Source organism: Corvus cornix, chromosome 11, assembly GCF_000738735.6.
Source record: "Corvus cornix cornix isolate S_Up_H32 chromosome 11, ASM73873v5, whole genome shotgun sequence".
Taxonomy (NCBI): domain Eukaryota; kingdom Metazoa; phylum Chordata; class Aves; order Passeriformes; family Corvidae; genus Corvus; species Corvus cornix.
This window is the reverse complement of record NC_046341.1, coordinates 8,843,164-8,869,350: the sequence shown is the minus strand read 5'-3', so window position 1 is coordinate 8,869,350 and position 26,187 is coordinate 8,843,164. Positions and strand designations below refer to the sequence as shown.

General features: G+C 46.3%; 1 protein-coding gene across 3 annotated transcripts in view; it reads left to right on the top strand.

Moving 5' to 3' along the window:
- The window catches only part of NECAB2 (N-terminal EF-hand calcium binding protein 2), a 90,918-nt gene that overhangs the window by 37,223 nt on the left and 27,508 nt on the right, over positions 1 to 26,187 (top strand). For all 3 annotated transcript variants that reach the window (XM_039558541.1, XM_039558538.1, XM_039558539.1), the window contains exon 3: positions 14,862 to 14,970. In XM_039558541.1, coding sequence (XP_039414475.1) covers positions 14,862 to 14,970 — 109 coding nt within the window. The remainder of the gene's footprint in view (positions 1 to 14,861; positions 14,971 to 26,187) is intronic.

Genomic DNA, 26,187 nt, shown 5'->3' with positions numbered 1-26,187 from the left:
GTGTGTTTTCTGAGAGCCCTGCACTGACCTGAGCAAATGTATTCATAGAGCAAGTGACTGGATAACCAAGGCAACATAAAAGAAAGCAGTTTTCTTATATTCATAAATCAGTACAGAACAGGACTGGACCATTGCAGTACAGCCTGAGTAGGCTTTTTTCTTTTTACCCTCTATCTTCTAGAATTTTAGTATTCAACTTTTAAGCCTGCAGTATGAATTTCTATGCTGGACTGCTAAACCTTTGAATTGTCAACATGCTGAGCGTTTTGATCCTTTTATAAAACAAGAACGAGGATTAAATGTTTCTCACTGCACAGCTATTGCAGCAGCACTGGGTGCAGATTCACAGAGGCTGATCTTGCATCAGGAGCCATGTTGTTCTGTAGCACAGACATCCCGTGGGATTTGGGCAGGTAGGAAACCACCGAGCTGATTGTGAGCTTCCTTCTGTCTGCAAAAGCACATCAGTGTGCTCCATGAGAGAGGCAAGGTATGGAATTAGCTTCTCTTTAATTAGGGTGGTCCTAGAAGGAAACAGCAAAAGTTGCATCATCTCCCACACCAAATGTCACCAAACCCTCAGTCAGATATATCCTCTGACCAGGCACCATGGCATGGCCTGACCAGCACCCTGACCCTCACTAACTCCGCTGGTTTTGCAATGACTGTTTTGTTTCCCAGCTCCTAGCTCATTATGTCCTTTTTTTGTGTGTGTGTCTGTAAATGAAACACAAATGTTCCAGGTTCACATGTGTACAAAGAGGCAAACAGGTCCCTCATGAGAGGGGGGCTAATTCCTGCTAAATTCACCCATAGCTCTGTGCACTGAACCAGAAAAAAATCCAACTTGTGCTAATAGTTTGGGAAGGCAGGAAATTTTAGTGGGTTTCCTTCAGGCAAAGGACAGCCTGCAGAGATGTGTGCTCCTCCAAGGCTGTGACGATGCTTATCTGCTTTCTGGAAAGCTTTTTCATGGCAGGTTTGGCACTGACATGTGAGCTGGTAGTGTTGGGAGACAGAAAACATCTCTGTAAACTGCTGCTTTGATGAAGCTCTCAGATGAGACTTTTCCTCCACCAGGATGCTTCTTTCTTCAAACGGGTCCAATCTCTGCTAATAAATCACCTCCTCCACATGAGGAGGGTTTGATCAAACATCACAGGAGATATCATCAAGGGCTAAACCTAGCATTTTCTATTCCATTACCTAAAGCTCATAACACTCAATGTATCAAAGAAGTACAGAGTTCCCTCAAGCATTTCTATCTCCAAGCCAGGCAACCCGCCATGAGCTGTCCATGTGCAGAGTGGATCCTGAGTTTTCTTTCTTGGTTGCTGGGTTATGTTTACTCCTGCTGTAGTACTCCTGTACTCCTGAGCAGAATAGAGCAGGGCTGTGCTCCCAACTTAGGGCTCCCCAGCTTTGGGAATAAAAGATGTTAGCAATTTGGGTTTCCTATGATTCGCTTCTATAGCATTTCCTGGCATGGCACTTGTGTGAAATCTAGATGCTGTTGGGTTTTGGTGGGAGGTTTTTTGGTGTTGTTTCTTTTTTTTAAAACTATAAAAAGATTCCAGTGATTTTGTTACCAGAGCCTGAGGAAGCAGAAGAGAACTCCAATGAGTGTGGTTTATCTTGTAAACTGTTATGCATAACCCTAAGTGCTGGAGGCCCTCAGTGCCACTGCTCTCCTGGGTAAATTTGGTTCTGCCAAAAGCAGATGGGTCATGCTTCACCCTAATGTCAGACAGCTTGTGTGTCTTGACTTCCATGGGCCACGTTGCTCTTTTTCTCCTCCTTCTGCACAATGCATTGGTTTCTCAGCTGCTTTTTCACACCAGCTGCCAGCGCTTCCCCCCTCTCCTCTCCAGACATCACCTTTGGGTTTCATAAGACCTTAAAGAGAAAAGAAGAGATGGGAGCAGCAGTTCCCTGTGCAGAGGCTGCAGACAGTGCTGTCCTGCTGGGTTTCAGCATGCCAATATGAGCAGTGTTCCCATGCAGTGGAGCACTTGGATCCGGGTTAAGCCTGGGTGGTGCCTTGGGGAAGTTTTGCATCACAAGGTTCTGCAGAAGGGTCTGGAAGCATCTCCCTGCACTGTCCATGTGCCTCTCCTTGGGATCTGTCTGATCCCAGGTTCTCAGTTATGCTGGGAAAGGCTGCGTGCTGCTCCAGGTCGCATGGCTGCAGCAGATGCTGCTGAGGTGGCGTGGAAAAATTGTGAATTCAGCAGACGTTAAGTAGCACACGGCATTAAAAATTCACAAAGACTTCTCTGAAACACTGTCTCCCAAAGAAGCATTTTAATGAGCTGCAGCAGGGCTGGGTGAGGGAGTATGGAGACCCTTCCCCAGCACTGTTAGGAAACAGTCCCATGCACAAGTCACCCCAGTGGTTTGTGCATTTGTGGTTCTCAATTTTCAGTGAAAAACTGCAGCAGAGGGTTTTTTCTGTTCTTTTCCTATTTAGAAACTCAGTGACAACTTGTTCAGGTTTGCTGTGGAAAAGCAGACTAAAAACTGAGAGGCTGTTGTCAGTGTTCAGGGGAAGATACAAGGATTAAACTGAAACAAAACTTGAAATACTTTAGGTCTGGGATTTTCAAATATTCCTTTGAAAACTTTCTTTAAGAAGAGAAGAAAGATGACCCCATTTTTCCCTGGGGAAAAAAACCAAAAAAAACAACGACTTGTAGGCATTTTTGCAGTGGCTTTGTCCTTCAGATACCCTTTTTTTCCTCATCTTTGATTTAGCCAAATTAAAGCAGGCTGAGTTGAACCACAGAGCCCGCGGGTCAGTGGCTGGGATACTGAGGACGGAAGGAACTGATGGGAGATGCTGAGATGGGCAGGGGCTGGGGGGGCTTCACAGCAGGAGCCTTGAGTTGGCACACAAGTTTGCCTCTGCCTTTTGTGCTGGCACCAGTGGGGCTTGCCTGCTTTTGCAGTTCAATCTGGGACAGAGCCCACGGAGCAGGCGCTGTGGGGATGCCCTGCCTTTCGCAGTGCGAGCCGTGACCTACTTGTGAAAGCAGTGCCCGTGGGGTGTGGGTCGGGGGGGTTCTGCCGTGCAGCTCCTGCTGCAGTGATTCTTGTTCTTAATGTTTTCATCATTTGTTTGAATTTGTGTTTTTTCATTTGTACTTTATTCTCTACTACACAGGTCATTGCAGAAAAGACAGCAAAATACCTTATCTTTCTCCTCCCTTAACCAAAAAGCTGGATAAGAGTTCTGGGGGTTTTATAACCTAGTTTTGAAACAAACTACAAAAGCTAAACAGAGAAGATACTAATGCTGCAGCTTTGTTAAAAGTAGAAATCTGTGATTAAAGAGGTGCTTGTTTAATTTGCTGGAGCAGAAAAAACATATTTAGATTTTGTTTTTTCTTTGCAATCTTTTCAGAGCAGATGTGTCTTCCCTGCAGGACTGCTCTGTTCTGTGCTGCTCAGATGCATCGCTGGAGCAAAAGGATGGAAGAGTGTAGAAAAGATCTGCATTGTTTGCCTTAGAGATGTTAAATATCTCTGACAGGGCTGAGACACCCGTCCTGCCCTGGACAAATAGCTGGAGACACTGAGCATAGGGCTTCCATTTTTGCTGTGAAAATAAACGGGAAATGCAGAAACTTATTAAGTGGAAGCATAAAAATAAGAGCAACTGTGGATTGAGTGAGGTTTGGCTTGGCTGCTCTCTCTGTGCAGCCATGGGGAGCCAGGACAGACCATGCTGGAGACTTGCAAGAGCACTCTGTGGGGAGGGACCACTTTGGCTCTCATTTATACTGGGTCCTGAAGGAAAGACTACCCCGAAAAAAGATTTAGCTATTGGCAAAGAGATTTTTCAGAGAGGGACCATCAAACATGAGCAGTTGTTTTGTTTAGAGCCTGAAACTTTTTTTAACAGGGATTTTGAAACCACTGAGTTTCAAGAAATGAAACATTAGTGTTGCAGAAGGTCAGTGATGTAGGCTTACACCTGGACTTCACGGTTCAGGGGTTAACATCAGGAAGCAAGTAATTAATTACACAGATTCTGCATTTGCTCTTCAAACACCTATTGAGCCCTGGCACAGGGAGCTGAATGTCCTGTATGCTGCAGATGATAAAGCAGTAGGGAAACTTCTTCTGCCTTTTGAGAATGCAAACGAGGAATCTGCTTTTCACGTCAGTTTAATTTGCTGTCTTCATCTCTGCGCATCTTGTTAGCTGAATGGAAAACTGTTGATGCTGCCAGTGCAATCTGGATATTGTTCCATGGGGCTGCAGAAAGCGGTGAGTTTGTAGCTCTCTAATCTGCAGTAATTTGCTGCTAATTTGTCAACAGCCAACAGCTCCAGTGGCCACCACATGGAAACAGCCCCACTGCCTTCTTCTGGTCAGTGTTAGTGAAAGGCGACTTAGAGCACTGCTTCTCATCCATTGCAAGGGTTTTACTAAGCACAGGATAATGCTTATTTTACAAGGGGGAAACAAAATCACAGGAGAACTGTTGCAGTGACAGAAACCAGGTGAGTTTTCAGGTTTTCCCGCAGCTCATTCCTGACATGCTACCATGCCACAGGGACCCAGCACAGTCATTGCACCCTGGGCACTGCTTCTGGCTGTGGTACTAAATCCTTCAGCTGGGCTGAAATGCAATTTCTGCTGTCAGGGATCAGGAAATCAAACCAGGTGTTATGTTTTATCTCTTGCAGTAGCCTTAGCTGAGCACTGTGCCTCCCTGGGTAGGGCAACAGCTGAAATGCTGCCCGTGGCTCCTGTCCAGGCTGTCCCTGGGAGAGGCTGCTGTTGTGGTGTGGCAGCAGTGATCCCCACGAGCAGCTCCCAGGGGCTGGTGGCAGTGATCCCCACGAGCAGCTCCCAGGGAGCTGGTGGCAGTGATCCCCACGAGCAGCTCTCAGGGAGCTGGTGGCAGTGATCTCCATGAGCTGCTCACGGAGCAACCTCTGGCAGCATCACCAGGCTGTGCCCAGATCCAGTGTGGTGCTGCAAGCCCTGCCAAGAACAGCCTCAGCCCCAGAGAGGTTCTCTCCCTGCCATGCCCTGGCCACACCAGCACAACACTTTTGAGAGGTAACACCATGCATTTTCATGATTTTTTCCTCTTTTGCTCAAACACTTGCCTCTTCCTCATTTTGAAGCTGAATGCTGAGTATAATGAGCTGAAAATAGTGCAAACCCTGCCCTGGCCCTCTGAAATATTCATCTATCTGCACGTTAAAAAAAGCAAGTGAGAAGGCTGGCTAATGAGGAACAGAGGGGAATTAGGGCTGTTTGGTGTCTGTTTCTGAGCTTTCCAAGAAATCTGGATTTAATAGGCTGTTGCAGAGCTGGGGTGTACTGGAGTTGGGAGTGTTGGCTTCTGCTTCAGCTTGATTGAAACTTCCTGATCAATCATCCCAGGTTTACTTTTTCTTTTGATGTTTCTGCTAAAATATAATGATTAAGTTTGAAAACTTTGGAGCTGGCAATATGCCTGGAGCTGATAGTTCACAAACGTTTCAGCTAGCACATTCCCACTCGGGCACAGAGCAGAACTACATACATTGCCTTTCTAAATCTGGGCTCTGAGTTTTCCTCAATCCAAAGAGAGGACATTAACTTGGCAGGGGAGGGTGTGAGGGCCCTGTATGGACTCCAGTGTGTTTTAGGAAAGCAGGAGGTTACTGTCAGTAAGTAATGGTGTTTCCCCACATGTCTTACGATGAAGGACCTGCTATCTAAAATTTTCCTCTTTCTCTCCTTCCTGTTTGCCATGTATGTGCATCCACAGCTGCTTCTCAAGGAGTCTGAGAGCTGTATGAGCCCCATGGTCTGGGTTTGCTGCTGTCAGTGCACTGAGCTGTTCCTTAAACTCAGTGGGATACGCAGAACATCCTCTGCTCCAGCACCAGAGCTGCTCTGTGCTTGCTGTGGCTGTTCCAGCAATTTCCTGAGAATATCAGTTGTACTCTCCTGGTCTGTCTGGGTGCAGGAGGTAACTGTAGCTCCAGGCACTGCTTTCTAGCAAAATGAAGCTTTTGTCTGCCCACCTGGAGACAGAAATCAAATAAATAATGGAACCATAGAATGATCTGTGTTGGAAGAGACCTTAACGCTCATCTAGTTCCAAACCCCTGCCATGGCAGGGACACGTCCCACTAGACCAGGTTGCTCAAAGCCCTGTCCAGCCTTGCCTTGAACACTTCCAGCGATGGGAAGTGACCTGATAAGCTTCAGAAGTGGTATTTTGACTTGTCCCTACAGAGAAACCCAGGTTTTCCTCCTTGCTGCTGAAGGGCAGGCACTGGTGTGTGTATGTGACCTGTCCCCAGCCAGCCTGGGCAGAGGGGACTCTGGAAGATGTTACCCAGGGTAGCTTCTCAGAGGCTTTTTTTTGATATGGTGAAGGTCACTTGGAGTTTAGACAGGCATGAGCTCCCTCAGATCCCATATTATTCTTGTAGGAGACCTGAAGGACAGCACACCAAGTGCTGCAGTGGTTTTACATCTCTGCCCATCACCCCAAGATTTCTGCCTCTCAGCAGAAATCTCATCCAGTGGGCTGCATCTGGAGGATCACCATGGCATGGCAGGAGAAAGAGCCTTGCAGCAGCTTGAAACCATGCATAGCTTTTGATGTGTGAGTGGGGAATTGCAAAAAAGTCTCCCAAATAAACCCACTGCTCTACTTTGATGTGGCAGGGCTCAGGAGGAGATTTAAATATCTCTCCATGATTCCCAGGCCACCTCTATTTTGCACACAAAGAAATGCTTAACCTTGCAGGGAATTACGTATCACAACGCAGTTTGCTGATGGATAAAAACTAACTATTTTTTGCATAGGAAAAGAACAGCTGTGCTATTTAATAATGTAAGTATCCAAATATCAGTTTTTCCTCCTACTATTTATTTTATTGTATTTTTAATTGTCTGTAGTAATTCCTGTCCAGAATAGTTGTTTTTAGGGCACTGCAGGAGGCAGGTTCTGCTCTCTTTTAGAAAGGCTCCTGGTAATTTTGCCTTAAATGCAAGGAGGAAGTTTTGAAGTCAGGATTTACCACCTTGGGATGGTTGAAGCACAGAGTGATCTCATATTAACAACAAGCTGTGCTGTCTTTGTGTTTCATTTTCACTTTAGATCAAATATTTAGAGAGGCTGTTTGTAGCTTGTGGGCTTTGACTGGGGGTTTTGTATAGGAAAGGTTGCTGATGTTTTTTAAATCACAGAATAACTAAGGTTGGAAAAGCCCCCTAAGACCATAGAGTGACCCTGGGGTCTATCACTGTGTTCCCGAATGCCACACCTACAAGTCTGTTAAATACCTTCACAGGTGGTGATCCCACCACTTTCCTGGGCAGCCTGTTCCAGTGCTTGACCATCATTTCAGTGAAGAAATTTTTCCTAATATCCAGTCTGCGCAACTTTTTTCAGGAAGGTGACTGAAGATGGGGTCTGCAGCAAGGCTCCCTGAGCAATAAACAGGAAGTTTGGGGATCAAGTAGTAGGGATCAAAGGTTGACAGTGTTGCAACCACTTCTTTCTTCCAGTCTCCTCTAAAACATAAATTTTTATTTTGTATAGCTGTGTCTACAATGTCTTACATGTTACACCTAAGAGTTCAAATAAAAAAAGAAGTTGGGAAGCATGGGGAGGGGAGATACTGAAGGCACTTCAATGAAGAAGGAAGTAGATGTTCAGGATGACAGAGAGGGTGAGACTGAGTAACAATGGAGAGAGCAAGACAGGTGTTTGGACATGTGGAGAGCCAAAGTCTTTGGGAGAGAGAATGAGGCTGTTTGGGCCAGGAGATTGCGAGCTCTGCACAGCAACTTTCTGCTTTGCTGTGCTGGCCTGTCCTTGTGTAACTCACAGGGCAAAGACTTTAAATGAGTAAATAAATCCGAGGTGCTAAAAAGCCATGGTTGTTCAAAGTCAGCCATCCATTTAATAGCACCCAATATAAAAAGGCAGTGTCAGGTCAACCAAGATGAAAAATAACTGAGATGCAGTGGCAGTTGTATGTCTGGAGCTAAGCTGGGTCTGCTGATGACTGCAACATCTTGGAAACAGAGATTTCCTGATGGGGGAGAGTGAAGGAACAGAGGTGAAGGTATGTCCCCAAACCCTTCAGCAACAACTAGAACAGCAGTGTGTTGTCAGCATTATTCTCATACTAAATCCAAAGTACAGCACTGTACCAGCCTCTAGGAAGAAAAGTAACTCTATCCCAAACAAAACCAGGACACTTTATTTATGTATTTATTTAAGATTATATATTTATGGTATTTAGCCCAGAGGTCTGCTTTGTGCTACGACATTGACCTTGGTGCACAGCCATCCAGGGTGCCTCCCCTCCAGCCCCTCTTGGCTGCCCAGGCTGGAGCCCAAGGAACCCATCGAGAATTCACCTATTGCCTCTCAAAATGAATTCTTTGCCAGGACGTTGCTTGCTGCAAGCTCTGGTTTCCTTTCCTGAGCCTTTTCCCGCTGCTCTGCCCTGAGCCAGACCAACATGTTTGTGTACACAGGGTCCCAGGGCACAGATCACCTGCATTCTGCATGAATAATTGCAGAGCTGCAGCACGTGGAGGGGCTGACTCAGTGCTTTCCTTGTGCCTCTACAGATGTGAAGCAAATGCATTGAGATCAGCTGTTGACAGTAATTTTCTTTTTAAACTGCAAGCAAATAACTTGGATAGTGAGAGGAAAACTGAAACAGGTTACCTCCAGTTTTCTGGAGGAAAATGGTGCATGGAGAAAACTTTGTGGACTACAGGCATTTCTGTCTGAATCCTCTTGTAACTGTTCAGGTGATTTTTGCTATAACCTCTACTAAGCAGCACTTGCATTGGTCCTGGCCAGGCTACTTACACCCTGAGGAAGTCTAACTCCAGCACTTAATTTGTAAACAGCTGGGAATTTTTTTGGAAGGCATTCCTAGATACCTGTGATAAAACGTCCAAATTCAATGTAATGGGTAATTACAGAAAAGAACCCCCCACATTTAAATCAGGTCATTACAGCAGGGTGAGAATTATGTGGGAAACTGAAAAAAGTACAGTCTTCACAAAAGATAGTGGGAGAAAATGTGCTATATCACTCCTGCATATCTCCCTACCTACCAGCTTACATTTGACAACTATCTATAGCTGCCATTAAAAATAATTTCAAAATTGCTTCTAACTCTAGGATGACAAAAGGCTTGATTTCATGATAAAAGCTGAGCAGTTTGGGGAAAATTCTGACATGCTAATGGACATTGCTTAATGCCCAGACTATTTCTGATGGGAATGAGGTTCAGTTTTCTGACTACAATGAAAATCCCATTTTTCTCCAGTCCAAATCCTACAGGGAAGATTCCCAGCCATTGTCTGCTTGGTGCATGCACCATTACCCATTGCCCTAGACAAGAACCAGGCTTTATGTCATTCCTCACTCTCTTAAACTGACTGATGTGGTAATTTTGAAATGAAAGTCGCTTTTCCCCTATTTTAATGGAAATGGAAAGGCTAATCCTGTCACAAAAAGGATTCTCAGTCCTTCTATCAAGTGCCCCATCCAGGCATAGAAAGGAAAGATGTTCTGGGAAGATAAAAATCCCAAAGGTTTTTATTAACACATGGCACAAAGATGGTGATGCTGGAAGCAGGGCAGCATGTGGCATTTGCCAGTGAGCTTGGGTGAGTGTGCCCAGCCTGCCCCAGAGTGAGGAGCACTGGGGGTTGTGCCCGTGGGAGCTGTCGTGGGGTCACTGGCAGAAGATGGAAGACACCACCTCAAACCTGTGCTAATGGCAAGAAGGTGAAGGAGGGGATCATGCCCAGTACACACAAAAGCATTGATCAAGTGTTTCTCAGTGAGCTGAGAAAGCAAAACCCCAGACCCCATAGTTCAATCCCTTGCTTTGTCTGTATGTGAAACTGTCTTCTGTGCCAGCCTTGGCATTCCTGTGCCAGCATCCCCCAAGAGGTGTCACCAGCACTCCCAGCTGGCATTAGAAATGCACAGGAGTACTCCAAATAGAGATTATCTGCTATGTTGGAAATCTGTCTCTCAGGGTACCTGTTCAGATCACTTGGTGTGGTACTGACCCATGTGAAAACAGCTGTGCTGGGCATTAGTTAAGTTTCAAAATTTTGGAGTCATTCTGTAAATTTCTTTCACTAGAAAATTACTGTAATTGTAGTAATTCCTTGTAATGATGTGTGGTACATCTCATTAGCAAAGCCACTTGCAGGGGCTCTCTTCCAGTGGCAATGGCACCGTCCTTGTGTGGAGCCACCCAAACATGGGCTGTGCTGCTCCTGTGGTTCTGCAGCTTCAGCCAGGTCTGGAGGTGAATCACCAGCCCTGCTTCCAACTAAATGCTATTGCCCCCATCAGAACTCTGTGAGGCTGGAATTAAAGTGGCTGGGTAATTTTTTGTTGGCTGCTACGTGCCTGAGCAAGTGGCGAGGAGCTGCAGATGATTTTTGGACAGGGCTGGCTGATGCAGAGAACGCACCCCTTCTTAGCCCAGTGGAAAGGTTCATCACAGATCAGATCTGTGGGCCTGGAGGTAATTTTTCCTAACAGCCCAGGATGGAAGCTGAAGCCCATATTCCCCTTTGTTCTAATGAATAAAGTCTGTCCTCTTGGCTTCCGAGGGGGCTGGATGAAAGCTTCAGGGTAGAAGCCAATTCCTGTTCTTGCTGGCTCATGTATCTGCACAGGCATACCCCCAAAAAAGAAGAAAAAAATAGAGTTATCATTTTTATTCACAGGCTACAATAAAATCCAATTTACTTACCCATAGCTCATGGGCACTTGCAAGTAAGCGAAGCTTAGAGCATTTTAGAACTCGCAGAGAAGTAAAAGTAAGTAATGAAGTATATTCATAATAATAGCTAGAAAATATATTCATAATATATCTGGAAAATATATGAGCAGTCTCAAACTCATGTAATTGAAAACAGATTTAGCAAACTCAGGCTCAGAACAGTGACCTTATTTTGTAGCTGCTTTAAGCTATTTGTATCACTGAGTGAATTTCCAGAAACTCAGCCATCAGATTTCCTATACCTTGGACAATTTATGATCTCAGTTTGATTTTTCCCTGGGCTGTGTTAGCGGGTGAGAACAGCTTGATTGTGTGAGTCGGAAGGTGTAAAAGCTACTTCTGGACTCCTCACATTTTCATGATGGCAAATGGAGATATAATAACATCCCAGTTGGGGCTTTCTGATGTTCTCTCTTATGTCCTTCTCTCTTCAGTTACTTTTAACTTTGATAGCTCTGTTGGGCTGGCAATTTGCTTTGGTCTTTGCCTGTGATTGAATTATTTTGAAAAGCTGGAGTAAAATGAAGATTGCTCTCTTAGGAAGAAATGATGGCAGGATAGCTGTGGCCTGATTATCTCTTTTCTCAGCCGATCAGTGCAAGGGAGGCAATTTCTAGTTAGTAGCACTTGTCCTTGCTGGCAGCTAGGTGTTAACTTCAAGCACTGGGTTTAAAGGGGAGGGAGGTAGTCAGTGGAAATAGGTAGTCCACCTTTCGTATGGTTGTCCAGATAAAAAAGTCACAAATATTTGTGTAGATCTAGATCTCTGGATTTTAAGATCTTTACAATCTAGATCTCTTTGAGATCTCTAGATCTTAAAAATGATGGAAACTTTATTTGGTTTAGTGAGATTTGGTGAAGAATCTCAATTTTTCTATCATGCTTCCTATCAAAAGTTGCTCCCAAGGGCTGAAAGGTCCCAGACAAGCTCTACAGGGCAGGGTGTGGGTGAGGCTGAACCGTACAATTGAGGCTCTGGTACAGCCCCTGCCTGTCCATCTGGAGAATTTGTACCTTTTGAGCCCAGCCGCTTTCAGCAAAAAGCTGCTTTCTGGAAGTCTTATCCATTCTCTACTGGGTGCACACACTTCTGCTGTCAGAAAAAGCTGTGACTGTCCTGATAAGGCTCCTCCTGGACCACAGTGTCCCATCGGCTCTTACTTATCACAGCGACTGCCAGCCAGGGGACCTGGTGTTGGTGGCATTGTGGTCAACCCTCCTTGCCCAGGGTTTTTTAACAGTTTAATTTGAACTGGCAAATCCCAGCCCAGTCTGCTTCCTCTTATCACCCTGAGTTCCCTGAAGGCATCTTTGCTTGCTGGGCTCCAGAAACCCAGGCTCTCAGGCTGTTCCACAATTATAGATATGCAGCTCAAGGATTATCTCGTTACTCAGAAAGGCTTTTGCTTTGTGTGTTTGCAGGCAAGTATTCCAGTTTGTATTAAATGACAATCAGCTTTAAGCTGACTGGTACTTGGTGCTGGTGGTTCGGGGGGGAATGAAAGTCCTGAGCACTGCTTGCAAATAAAATTGGTACTTTTATTCAAATTCTGTGGGGTCAGAATACTTTTATTCAAGCAGTTCTGTGGGGTCTCTAGACAATAAAAATTAGATAAAAGTCAGTGTCATCTCCTTCTTCCTCTAGATCCTTAAATCATCCTCTTTTTTCATTACTTTGGGCTGTTAAATGCCAACAAAAATTCAGTGTGTATTGGTTTCCAGTGATCTGACATGTCATGGTAGTTGGTATCTGTTCTACCTGTTCTTTCTGGAGGCTCTGAGATAGGAGTCAGAGCAGTGTTTTGGCACAGATTTTAAACACAGACATTTCAGAGGCTGCAGCAAAAATGTGTCCTGGAGCGTACTACTCAAAAAAACCCTCAAAAAACCCAGACCAAAACAAATCAAGCCAGAGTAAAATGAAAGACCGGAGTTATAAGATATAAACTAGATAAAGGCCATGGATTTTTTGCCTTAAACTTAGAAACACCTTTTTTTCAGAGTTAAGCAAACTGTAAATTCAGATCAAAGTTCTCTCCTGAAAAAATACCCACTTCACCTTACAGTTTCTCTTTCCCAGTAAGTTGATTTATGTGACTTTTCTGGGAATTTATTTCTGCCTGCCCTCTGTGTGGAAGGACAGTTTGAAGGTGAACAGTTGCTAATTTATGGTTTACAGGTAAAATGTTCCACATATAAAGAATTGTTTAGCCCTTGTGGGATAGAAATGCTGCCATCCTTTTGATCTTGGTGTTTGAAGATGAGCATTCATTGCCAGTCAGGATCAGAAGAAACCAAACCTTGATCTTGGCTGGGATACTGCATAAATAGGAGCACTGAGGGGGAAGAGCTTCTTATCCAGTTCTGCAATATGAAGAGGTGGAGATGGGTGGTGTGGAGGGGGCTCCTGCTCTGGACAGTCTTTTTATCTCCTTTGGGGAAAGAATCTCACCACTGGGTTAATCTCCAGGTGACACAGGTGGGATGCTTCAAGCAGTAGGTTCCTGCTGAAGTACAGGTGCTTTAGTGTTCTGTAATCAGAAACAGAGAGCAGATTTGGGACCCATTCCCTGAGCTGTGCATTGGTATTCTGCACCCTGCCTGCTGCAAAGAGGTCACATTTTGGGGAAGGAGTGCAGAAAAACAATAAAGGCAGCTGGACCCTTTCTGCAGCCATTGTGGTGCTCTGGAAGTGGTGCCCTCTTCACCCAGGGCTGCTGTAGACTTTGTTCTCCTGCTGTGTTCCTTTCATAATTGCCAATTAAATGGGCATCTTAGACTCAGTTTATCACTGTTCTAAATTTGTCTATGCCAGGCAAGGGAAACTGGGTTAGCATTTGGCAATGCAGGTATGTTTAAAGAGCAGCAGACTTACTTTGGGGAAGAAATATTGATGTGTATGTGGAGAGTTGGCTGATTTTGTCCTCTAGCATCATTTCCTGAAAAAGAAACAACAGGGTTTATTATTGATTTGATTAAATAATAAATGATACATTGTCCTAGCACAAAGTAGGAAGCATTTCCAGTCTGTGACTCTTCTGTGGATGTGAATGGAAAGATTTTAAATAATATGTGACCTGGGGTAGTCATTCCCCCCCAGGCACTGCTGCACACCAGGGTCTGGCGTCAGCAGCTTGGACAAGAAATGATAAATTAAAGTTTCTTTAGAGCTTCTTTTGTATCTCTCCTGTTGCTTTATTGCTGAACTTCACAGGAGCTTTCTCACAGCCAGCTCTGTGCCTGTCCACAGTGCTTGGTAGCTGCTGTTTAACATTTCTGTCCAGAGCAGGGAGATGGACTGAGCTGGAGAGGATGCAGCTGGATGGAGATGGCAAAAGATACTGCTGGGTCTGTTATAATTCCAGCCCAGGGTCTTTTCCTATCTGTTAAATGTCCCTTAATGAGTGTCCTGTGTCATTTGAGCATAGGGTAGACAAAACACTCCATAATCTCTTAAATGTAATTCAGTTTTAGGATGAAGCTTAACAGTTTTTCCTCTTTAGGTTTGAGCCAGGCTTTGGCTTAATAGCCCAATTAGTTGCCAGTGGCCAGTGTATCCATACCCAGGAGCACCTTCATCTGGCCCTGGCTCAGCCAGAGCTGCAGGGTCCCACCCTGAGACCCGCTGCCTCCAGGCAGCAACTGACAGAACGAGAGGACACAGTCTTAAACTGCCCCAGGGGAAATATGGGTTGGATATTAGGAATAAGTTTTTCACAGTAAGAGTGGTTAAATACTGGAATCGTCTGCCCGGGGAGGTGGTGGAGTCACCATCCCTGGATGTGTTTAAAAAAAGATTGGATGTGGCACTCAGTGCCATGGTTTAGTTGAGGTGGTGTTAGGGCATGGGTTGGACTCGGTGATCTTGAAGGTCTCTTCCAACCTGGTGATTGTGTGATTCTGTAAGATCTGCACTGGTTGAGGGCCAGTTTTGCAGAAGCATTTGGAGATAACTTTGGTGTAAATCCTTAAATCTGTAAATAACTCTTGATTTTCAGCCTTGTCCCCCTCACTTTACTTGTCCCCTTTCCCTAATGGCAGCTGTGTCACTGTTTGCAGATGATGGGAAGCTGTCCCTGGAGGAGTTCCAGGCCTTCTTTTCTGATGGGACACTCAACGAAGAAGAACTTGAGAAGCTCTTTCATGCCATTGACTCAGACAACACTAAGTAAGTTCCCTGTGCTGACACCCTTCCATTTCACAGAGTGTGGATCATGGCAGGGGTGTGCAGCAGCCATGCTGTGCTCCTCTGGAGAGCTGAGCTCTGCACGGGCTGCGGGGGTGCAACTTGCTTTGCAAAACTTTGCAAAATCTCTGTTTCTGCTTGGTTCATGTCTCATCCTGACAGCCATTATGATTTCTTTTGTCTTGGTGGTTTTTTCAGGCCATTTCCTTTAGTGAAACCTGACCTTTACAGCATCTGAAACTATTCTTAGTTTGATGTGGGCATTTAAATACCTCTTTAACTTTTTCACTTTATCTAAAAGCTTTGCTGTGCTATAAAAGGCAATGGTGTGAATCTCTCTAAGCACAGACCTGTCCTGCCTCTTTGTGATGTCTCTGTATCCCCTGCACCTGGACCATGCCTACTTCACCTCCAATCCAAAAAAACCCTGGAAAGCAGTGATTGTTCTAGCACTTAAAGAAACGAGCCCCTTTACCTTCAAGGTGAGATGTTGATCCAAGTTGTGGATGCTTTGCCCCTGCTCTGCTCCCCACAGCCCAAGGTGGCTGTTCTGGCCACACAAAGCCTGGCCAAGGCAGTGAGGGCTGGACCCAGGAGCACAGTCAGCGTTGTGGCTACAACAGCAGCAGGGAAAAACGATGGCAGAGGAGGGCTCTAGGTGTGCCTTTAGTTTGACATGACATCAAAGTTGAAGCTTAAATATGGCACCTGACTGCTCTCCATGAGCATCAAGCTTCTGCAGGCTGTGCCAGGCTGTCAAACTGAGCTGACAGACTCGTTAGCAGCTGATGTTTCCTTCCCCTCCCTGTCCTGGCTGTTTCTCCCTCAGTGCTCCCTCTGCCTGCCTTTGCCTTTGGTGGGGTCTGAGGTGTTTGTGAGCTCCCTGACAGTGTCTGGTGCCAGCAGCATTTGGGATCAGCCTGAAGCCATGGTTTTCCAGTAGGAGACTGCCAGCAGGCAACAGCAGCACTGGGCACCAGCACAAAGGGCACAACCCACTGGTGGCTTTTCCCTTTCCAAGTGGAATCTGTCTTCAAAAGCCTGAGTGGTTTTATCTATTTGAAAATACAAGTAAAAAACATCTTTGAGTCATATTCTAGTGTGACTCCTATTCCTCTGGAGAGAAAAAAATCTGTCCAAAAAGCAGAAGAAAAGAGAATCCAATTTTAAATGAGAAGTCTTAAAGCAAGTGCTTGAAAAATAATAATCTGGTTAATTCTGAAGCCTTCTGACAGCAGGGAGATGGAGTTTTGCCCATGTGAGTGGTGCTTTTTTTGCCACCCATCCAAAAAATCCCCTGGAAAGCAGTGACTCTGCTGGAGGGCACTGGCACCTAAGCAGCAGCTGTAAAACTCATCAACACAGTACAGGGACTGCTGAAGAATTTCCAAGAGCAAAGTAAATGTGAAGTTTCTCAAAATCATATCTTTTCAATGTGTGTACTTCCCAAAGTTTATTCCAAGGTCAGAAATACCGAAGACCAGCTTGATACTTACCTTCCCCTGAACCAAAGAAAGTTTAGTGATTTTATTACTAAAACTATCTGGGAAGGATCTGTCCTTTCTAAAGGCTCTTCTTCCAGCTCCAGGTGATGTTCCCAGGTGAACTCTCAGTAGACTCTGGGACTTGGGTGCTCACCTGCCTCTGTACTGAAATAATTTATAATTTATAGCATTGCCTGAGTCTGCCAATGCCCACATGGCCTTTGGAAGGAAGCAGAGGGTTGATGTGCAATCCAGGGCACGTGGGGATGAGTGTGGGGATATTTCTTCTGGTCTTTTTGAAACAGGAAATTGGATTGCAGCCCATTTTTTGCTTGGGAATTGTAGGGAATTTGCAGCTTGCTCCAAGCCTTAGTAAGGGATGTCTCCTAAACTGGACAGAGAGAAAATGTGCTATTTGTAAATGCCATGCAGCAGTGCTGTTGGCAAGGGGTCTCGTTGAGCAGTTCCCAAGCGTGACAAGAGCTCCCACGATTTGGTAGGATTTGTCTTTAGCCAAGCTGCCTTGATACAGTCATCAATACCTGTTAGGGACTGATACTTGCAGAGAGCAGCAGACCATCTGCTGTTCTTGGCTGGAAGGAAAAGCAACGAGTTGGTCACGCTTCCAAGTTAAATCCTTGCATGAATTGGCACTTGTTTATTGATTTAGAAAGCATAGACATCTATAGCAAATTTATCAAGTTGGGGAAGGAAAGTATTCCTTGTTTTTAATCTGCAAGAGCTGTCTCAGTCTCCAGAAAACCTATTCAGAGCCAGGCTTCCTTCTTCAAAATTGTTTTTTACTATGAACTGAGTAGTTTGCTTGACTGCAGTCCTGCGTCCAGTACAGTCCTTCAAGTCCAAGTCATGTGTGCTCTTCACCTTGCTGTGTCTTTTGTTACCCTCACAGTAAATTGCCAGGTCTGTGGGAGCTTGGGCAGGGGGGTGCTGCCTCCAGCAAGCCCAGGCACTGCTGTCGCTGTGCAAGAGAAGTGGAGTGCAGCCTTCATTTTTCCATTTTACAGGGGAACGTAAGAACAATATCAACTTTATCTTTCTCAAAGGCTGTTTGAATTACAGTTTTTGCTATTTGATAGAAATTTGTTTATTTTTAATTTTTTTTATACTCTCTTTTATCTCCCCATTTTTCTCATATTGGCCATTGTGTTTGTTTAGTGTGCAAAACAAAGTTTGTTTATTGAGATTACATTACAGCAAGAGTAGAAAATGAAGAAAATTATGTTCCTGCTGATTATTAGTAATTGCTGCTACCAGCCAATTACAAAATGTTGATTCAATTTCCTGGAGTATTTTTAGAAGCAGAGAGCTGCCTTGTGGGAGTAGAGAAAATGAATGTCTGTACCAGTTTCTTAACTGGGATTAGCTGGGGAGACAGTGGGAAAGAGAAAAGCTGGGCAGAGGAGTGGGAGGATGAGGTGGGTTATGGGTGAAGGAGTAGCTATGCTGCTCTGCAGAGTCAGTGCTGAGGTGCTGTGGCTGGAGGAGTCTGTGCTTCAATCCCGGCATCCTAGAGCCCAGAGAGACATCACACTGACAGCAGGGTGTACTTAGGAGGATGCTGAACTGAAAAGAGAGATTCCAAAATAACCCAGCAGCGTTAATGAGCTTCCTCCTTTCTTCTTGACTGCCTGGGAAGTGCCTCTAGGGGGTTGATGGTGTGGGACGCTGGGCACGGGCTTCAAAGCCCCACCCCAGGGTTTTATTACCAGGTATCTCCATGCAAGAACTATGCTGTAGATCCCATCATCACCAGGTAATTCATCTGGCAGCAGGAATGTGCAAAATGTGTCATGTGTTTCTCTTGGTGTTTTTTGGCAAAATTATATTCCTAAAGCTGCTGTTACTTAAAACCAACTAAGAAGTCGCATTTTTCTCTCTGTTTCTCACACGGTCTGCCCTCCTTCTCTCCTCCCAGCTGTAGCAGGACGCAAGAACAAGACATTGCTGGGTGGTTTTTCACCACTGGTTTTAGCTGTTATTTCAGGTGGTTTCAGCAGTGCTCCTTGGGGGGCTGCCTGAAGATTATTGGAGAGGTTATGTTACTATTAATACCAAGGCTACTGGAACAGCCCAAATAATCTGCAAAGTATGTTCATGTGATGTATGGACATACATAACTAAATAGATACTTCTTGTTTAGTGGCAGAAATGGGCTTTATAAAACATTGGGTTAATGGTTACCTGGGAAATCCAGTTATATTTGCAGAGTTATCTACACACTTTCTTACTTTTTCTAAAAAGATGTATCAATTTCAAAAGGTAAAAGTCATTTCAGATGTAAAGCCAAACAAGTTTTAGGGTCGCAAATGAACAGATGAAACCCTTTAAAGGTGTTACTGTGATACTGGACAAAGCTTGCTTTGTCTGACTCACAGCTCTCATCTTCTGCCAGCTCCCTGAGCTGGCACTAACTCCCACTCTGCATCCCCTTGGAAGGAAGAAGCACCTCTGAGCCCTTGGGAAAGCACAGGGATGTCAGACTTGGCTGTTGACCGAACAAGTGTAGTCCTTGCAGAGGATTTTAAAAATTCTTTTTCTATCTCGTGCATTTTTCATAGCTGCAGAGGACAACCCTTTGGGGAGAGATCTGCTCACTGGGGCAGGACTGCTCCAATGAGCTGTACAGGCCCATTCACAAGGAGACAAGGACATGGCTTTAGCATTCTGCTGCTCTGTCATTTGTTATCTCTTTGCTAGGCTTACAGCTATTCTTTTAATGGCTTTATTCTCCACCTCTCCCCGCTTAAAATGAGCTCTTCTCTCCAGTGGCAAACACTAGAAAAGGCTGGAGTGTGCATGTAGGATAATTAACAGAAGCTTCTCAGAAGCCTTTGCAGTTTCCCCAGACTGTCACTTTTGCCAGAGGATTGTGACAAAAGGAGAACTGAAGCCTCTTGAGTTCTCCAGCCTGTACTGCACCTGGCAGTGCCACCTCCCATCCTTCAAGGCACTGACCTGGGGCAGGAGGTGGTCCAGAGGGGTAATTGCAGGGGATGGAGGGGAAAACCGATCACCTGCCTTTGGGATGCTGAACAATATCCTTCTTGAGAATATGAAGCCACCTTCCTCCTCTGACCCCTCAGCTGCTCAGGTACCACAGGGAGCTGTACTATAAATCACAGTAATTTGGGGTCACTTCAGGGTGCAGAGATGCAGCAGGGTATGGTCAGGGTAGCTACCAACCCATTCAGTTCCCGAGCTGGGGGGACAAGTGCAGGGCCACCTCAGAAGCAGCTAATGATCCTAATGAGCTTCTCTGCCTGCACTAATTAGTCCCACAGTGGAGCAGAGTGTGTCGGGCCCCAGAGCACTCTGCCGACACAGCTGTGCTGCTTCCAGCAGTGCATTCAGCTCCAGCACTTTGAGGGACCCACAATGCCAGTGAGGACAGGGTGGAAGCTTTGGACTGCCCCTGCTCTTACTGGCATCAGCAGGGTATTTGTGGGGCCAGAAGCTCTCAAAATGGGTCTTATAGTTTCCACAGATTAACTTTGATTCTCTGTTACTTTGAATGTGTCAATACCCAAAGGTGAAGATGAGTTTCTCAACACCCTCCTTCCAGCACACAGTCCTGCTCCAGACCTGAACACCTTCAGGGCCTTCTGGACAGCAGCCTGCTGTCCTTCTGCTCCAGTCCTTTTTTTCCTCTGGTGGAAAGGGTCTGTTACTGCTTTGTTTGGATGCCACAGTCCCTCCAGGCACTACTCTGAGGTGCTTTGCCTTCCTCCTACTCACCCCAGGTCTGGTGTCCTTTGGGTGAGAAGTCTCCATCTGAGAGGATCCCTGCACGCAGGGAGACTTCAGGAGCAGTGTTCTGCTGACCTTGCTTTTCCCTGGGTTTCTGCAGTCCAGTCCTCTCAAATTTGATCAGAAAAGAACAATGATGATTATGACTGAATACTTGTTTCCTGATCCTCCCTCTCTCTCCCTCCCTAATCTTGGCTATTTGCATTGCAAACCTGATTCAGTGGCATGCTGGATTTGTCTGAAGCCTGCACTACAGAGATGGCTGTGCCCATTGAAACCAGCTTCACTTCTGAATATGGAATGTTCTCAATTAGCTCCCTGGGAAACAAACTACGGATGGTTTAATCAGCCAAGATCTTGATTAACTGATTCAAGAGACAGTTCTTGTCTCTTCTGAAAGGGACAAAATGATTGCACAAAAATTACATGTCTTGCTCTAATTTCTGGCTCTCAAGAACATGGGCATTTGGTGGATTTTGTTTATGTGGAAGATGTTTTTGAGTCCCAGCTTACTCTTCTCTAGACATGTCATTTAAACTATACTTTGCTCTATTTTTCTTTTAAGTGAAGAAATACTTGGTGCCAAAGCTGGTGCTCAGCATCTGCAAGTAGATAGAGACACAAAACATCTCAGGCTCACCAAAGAAAAGGGGCTTTAAAAACAAATCACTCTGTGGGAAGGTCATTGTGAGAAACACAAAGCTGAAAAACTGCACAGAATCTTGTTTGAACTAACATTTGAGAACATTTTTCTATTTCTAATCCTATTTCCCAGGTGTTTTCCCAGGCAGGCTCTCTGCTGGGTCCCTGGGGAGAGCCTGTCTGGTAGTGAAGGAGATTGGCTCTGGGAGCAGCTGGCTGGTGTTTGCTGCAGAGTGCGAAGATTGGGGAGGGTTTATCTGCACAAATGGAGTGAAGAAATATCACATCAGAGACTTTTCTAGCTGGGAAAGGGGCTCAGCACCTTATTTTTTGGATTGTTCAGGGCCATTCTGCCTCACAGGTTTTCCGTTCTAGGGAATAGAAAGATACCAAGATCTTGTGTTAAAATCATAAAAGTGACTGAGATATTTAATTCTAACCAACCACTTGTGTTTGAGTCATATTTGAGGCATTCAAAGAGATTGTAGACTTTACTTTCAGCTCCAATCTTGCAAATTTATGGGGCTTTTTTTCTTGGTAAATATACTTAGGGCACCAGCATCAAGCAGCAGACGTGTCCAGCTGTTCTTTGGTAGGCAGAGCAAGCTGTCTGCCTTGGGACTGGATTTGGGAGGAGGATTTTTAGATAATTTTTCAATGGCAGGAGAAAAGGATGAATGAGAAACAAAGATATAGGGGAAAATACAGCAATAGAATCCAGGGATTTCTTGCTTTACTATTCTTTTACTAGTTCCCTGCCAGTTGTGTGTTACATATCCAAACCTGCACATTTGTTGCTCTAATTTCTTCCTCTCCTACATACAGTTTTGGCAGTAAACAAGATACCTGCAAAATCTAAAAGGAGAAGAAGGCTGATTTAATTTTACCTCATGCTCTCAATATCTCATTATTTGCTTCTGGCAATTAGCAACCCATTCAGCTGAGCTCTGAACAATCCCTGTCTCTTTTACTGTTCAATATTACAGATATTACAAATAGAAATTGGATTAGCCCAGGCTTCCATATCAAGTGGAAATAGGCAAAATGTTAAATATTCACTCATCAAAAGAGACCATTTCTGACTGTTTCATACTGTTGACAGGTTGTGCATAAAAGCATAAGAGATCATCTCCTCCCTCCAAAAAGGAATATTTATTTGTTTTAGTGGTTTGCTCTGAAAACGGTGCTAAAAGAAATAATGAGAGCTTAAAAACATGGATAAATTACGTCTTTTGATGTAAAGGAGAGGGCCAACAAGTGGAGGGAAGTGTGTGAAAAAACATCTGAAGTGTAGCTTTGCTGCAAGCCAGAGGTATTTGTGCCACTATCGTGCCCCTGTGAAGGTGAAAACTCACAGCATCCCTTGGCTTTCTTGCGCGGGGAGGAGCAGGGCAGCAGCACCGCGGCACAGCGGGCTGAGGGGGTCAGTCAGACTGATGGAAATGGCTCTTTTCTGGGTAACTCAGCCCTGCAGGCTCCAGCACGGAACCGCTCTGAAATCCAGGCAGTGATTTCCAGTCCGGGTTATGAATACTTGCACCCTTTCCACCTCTGTAACTCGCTCATCACGGCACTCGTGTGCCTGTCTTGCTCTTGTCCCTGCTGTGCTGGGCACCCACACCCAGCACTGGCTCTGCGAGTGCCCCCAAGGTCCCTGCAGTGGCATTTGGTGGGGGGCGGCCTGAGCCCCCAGCCCTGCTCAGCATCCCAGCTGCGGGCAGAGGAGGCGCCGCACGGACCGGCAGCTGCCCGGGGCTCCGCATCCCGGCCGTGGCACGGCAGGATCGCTCCCTGTGTGCCGGGCACGGCAGGATCGCTCCCTGTGTGCCAGGCACGGCAGGATCGCTCCCTGTGTGCCGGGGTGCAGCAGGATCGCTCCCTGTGTGCCAGGCACGGCAGGATCGCTCCCTGTGTGCCGGGCACGGCAGGATCGCTCCCTGTGTGCTGGGGGCACGGCAGGATCGCTCCCTGTGTGCCAGGCACGGCAGGATCGCTCCCTGTGTGCCGGGGTGCAGCAGGATCGCTCCCTGTGTGCCAGGCACGGCAGGATCGCTCCCTGTGTGCCGGGGTGCAGCAGGATCGCTCCCTGTGTGCCAGGCACGGCAGGATCGCTCCCTGTGTGCCGGGGTGCAGCAGGATCGCTCCCTGTGTGCCAGGCACGGCAGGATCGCTCCCTGTGTGCCGGGCACGGCAGGATCGCTCCCTGTGTGCTGGGGCACGGCAGGATCGCTCCCTGTGTGCCAGGCACGGCAGGATCGCTCCCTGTGTGCCGGGGTGCAGCAGGATCGCTCCCTGTGTGCCAGGCACGGCAGGATCGCTCCCTGTGTGCCGGGGTGCAGCAGGATCGCTCCCTGTGTGCCAGGCACGGCAGGATCGCTCCCTGTGTGCCGGGGTGCAGCAGGATCGCTCCCTGTGTGCCAGGCACGGCAGGATCGCTCCCTGTGTGCCAGGCACGGCAGGATCGCTCCCTGTGTGCCGGGGTGCAGCAGGATCGCTCCCTGTGTGCCAGGCACGGCAGGATCGCTCCCTGTGTGCCAGGCACGGCAGGATCGCTCCCTGTGTGCTGGGGCACGGCAGGATCGCTCCCTGTGTGCCAGGCACGGCAGGATCGCTCCCTGTGTGCCGGGCACGGCAGGATCGCTCCCTGTGTGCCAGGCACGGCAGGATCGCTCCCTGTGTGCCGGGGTGCAGCAGGATCGCTCCCTGTGTGCCAGGCACGGCAGGATCGCTCCCTGTGTGCCGGGGTGCAGCAGGATCGCTCCCTGTGTGCCGGGCACGGCAGGATCGCTCCCTGTGTGCCAGGCACGGCAGGATCGCTCCCTGTGTGCCGGGGTGCAGCAGCCCTGCCCGAGTGCTCGCATCGCTCCGTAATGCTGTTGATTTTGTTGCTGCTTTTTTGCTGGCCAGGCTGGAAAAAACTCTCAGTAGTTCCCTGAGCAGTGGGTGGGAGCCCTTCCGGACAACTTTCTGTTCCTTTGGTTTTTAATGCACTTTACTGAGCACTCCACAACAGGAGGGCTACGCCGTGATTTTGTGAATGAGCATCACGGGCTGAAACCATTCTTTTCCTTCCTGATACTTATTTGATATTTTTCTGCAAAAAGGGAACCCATGTTGCACAAAACCGAAATAGTTACTGCAACTATCCCTGTAAAAGAGTTTACGTTCACAGCAGTCCAAATGCACCGTAAACAGCTGGCATTTAAAAGTCTGTCTTGAGGCTGATCACTTTGAACAAGCCTGACAGCAAAATTGATGTGCCGTTAACTGCTGTATTTACTGCTCTTGAAATGCTTTTTGGGAGATGAAGAGCTGGGTTTACAAGCAGGCTGTGCTGCAGGATGCAGGCTGAAGACGCTCCATGGGACCAGGACGTCAAAATTAAGTAATCAGCTATCTCAATGCAACATGATGATAATATCCCAGAAAATCATGCTACATTTCCAAAATGGAGCTGGTGGGGACCCTGAGAGACCCTGAGAGCAAAGAAGTTGCCTGTGCTGCCTCTGTGCTGACCATGACGTGTCCAGCCCATCCTTCCAAGGACGACAGTCCCAGTTTTGCCTGGCGCTGTCAGGCGATGAAGATAATCAATACAGTAATCAGCAATTTAATAAATTTGAAAGTGCCATCCCTCCTAGCATCCCTCCTACCTAAGTTACTTGCAGGCTGTAATTAAACCTGCCTTCTCTTTTCTTTGGTGCACTTGTGGGCAGAGTGATATTTTTCAAGAAAAAGTCATCCATAAAAAAAAAAAAAAAGGAGGGTTTCCATGTAGTTTATTAGGAATTTGGCACATGCAGAGAGTTGAAAATGTTTCATACTGTACGAAATGTCTGTTTTACTGAAGGTGGTGACTGTGCTTAGAAACCATTGGATTAAGCTTAGTAAATTAGTGTGCTGCATTGATATATTTTTCAGGATATTAACTGTGCTGTTAGCAACAGGTTTTTTGTGTTATCATCTTGTTCAGAGTTTTTGTGAGCTTTTCAAGAGATTTTTCTTTGTGAGTGAGTGGTTAGAGGTTCTGGCCAACTGTGACAGCAAATCATGGAATGGTTTTACCAGGTACAGGGAATGATGCAAGAGGACATTGCCTTAATCCACCCAAAATTTTCTTCCTTGGGCAGAAACAACTCCACCAATCTTTGCTCTTAACATACAGATCCTGGGTGGTCCCAACTGGATATGGAAGGGGGAAAATGGCTCCCCTTGCCCACAGTGGAGTTGCAGAAGGCTGTGGTGCCCCAGCCACGGGCAGTGAGGTGAGAGGTTTTGTGAAGGGCAGCAGTGGGACTGCTCTGCCTTGGGCTTCTCCTGCACTCCCCAGAGTCCAGGGATTTGGGTTCATGATCAGGCCTCTGTGGAAAATTGTCCCTTGATGCTGCATTTTGGACGTTATTTTCTAGAAGTCATAGGGCAGGAAGGGCAGAGCCTCACGGATGCTGAGCTTGGTTCATTGGTGGTACCCAAACCCCAGTTCTGGAGCTGTGTGGCAAAGCAGGAGGGTGTGGCACCGACTGGCAGCCTGAAGTGCCATATTGCAGTTCCTGATGAATGAACTAACAAATGTCTGGTACTTCACAGGTGCCAGTTTACTGCTGCTGTCTTTTTTAAAAATGACATTTATTTCTCTTTTAACTAGCAAGAGCTTTGAGCGTGCTTTTCAACAGCATCCAGACCACTGTTTCATTTTTATCCATATTCAGTCACTTTTCCTGCTGCCCTTGATGATTAGAGCCGTGTGTTTTGTTCTGTCAAACACTTCACCACATAGAAAATGTTGTTTTGGTTGTCTTGAAACTACTGATGAAAGAAAGCATCTGGTCTGTGTCAGGGAGGGTTTGAAGCTTGGGACTTTCTGAGAATGGTGGAGAGGCAGCCGGGGTCTTCACTGGGCTGTTTCTGACACCAACCTGTTGCTGTACAGAGGCAATTGGGTTACTTGGAGGCTTGGCTTACTGTGACCAGTGCTTCATAAGTGTCTGTGGCTGCAGAATGCATCAGTATGCCAAGGGAGTGAGGAGCTGAACCGGCCTTGAAATACAGCAGCAATCTTTGAAAATGTGAAACTAGCAAATAATGTGTTATGTTGTGATGGCCTTCATCTTTATGGTAAATATTGAGTCCCTGAAAGGAAATGGAAGCTGAGTTGTGCTGCAAAAAGCAGTGTCTAATCCACCCCACTCGCCCTGACAAAGTGCCCATTCTGGTTTTATCAGCTGCACAAGCAAAAGCAGGAATATTCCTGTGAGCACACCACAGGCACACCAAGCCCAGCGTGTGTGTATGGAGCAGGCACATG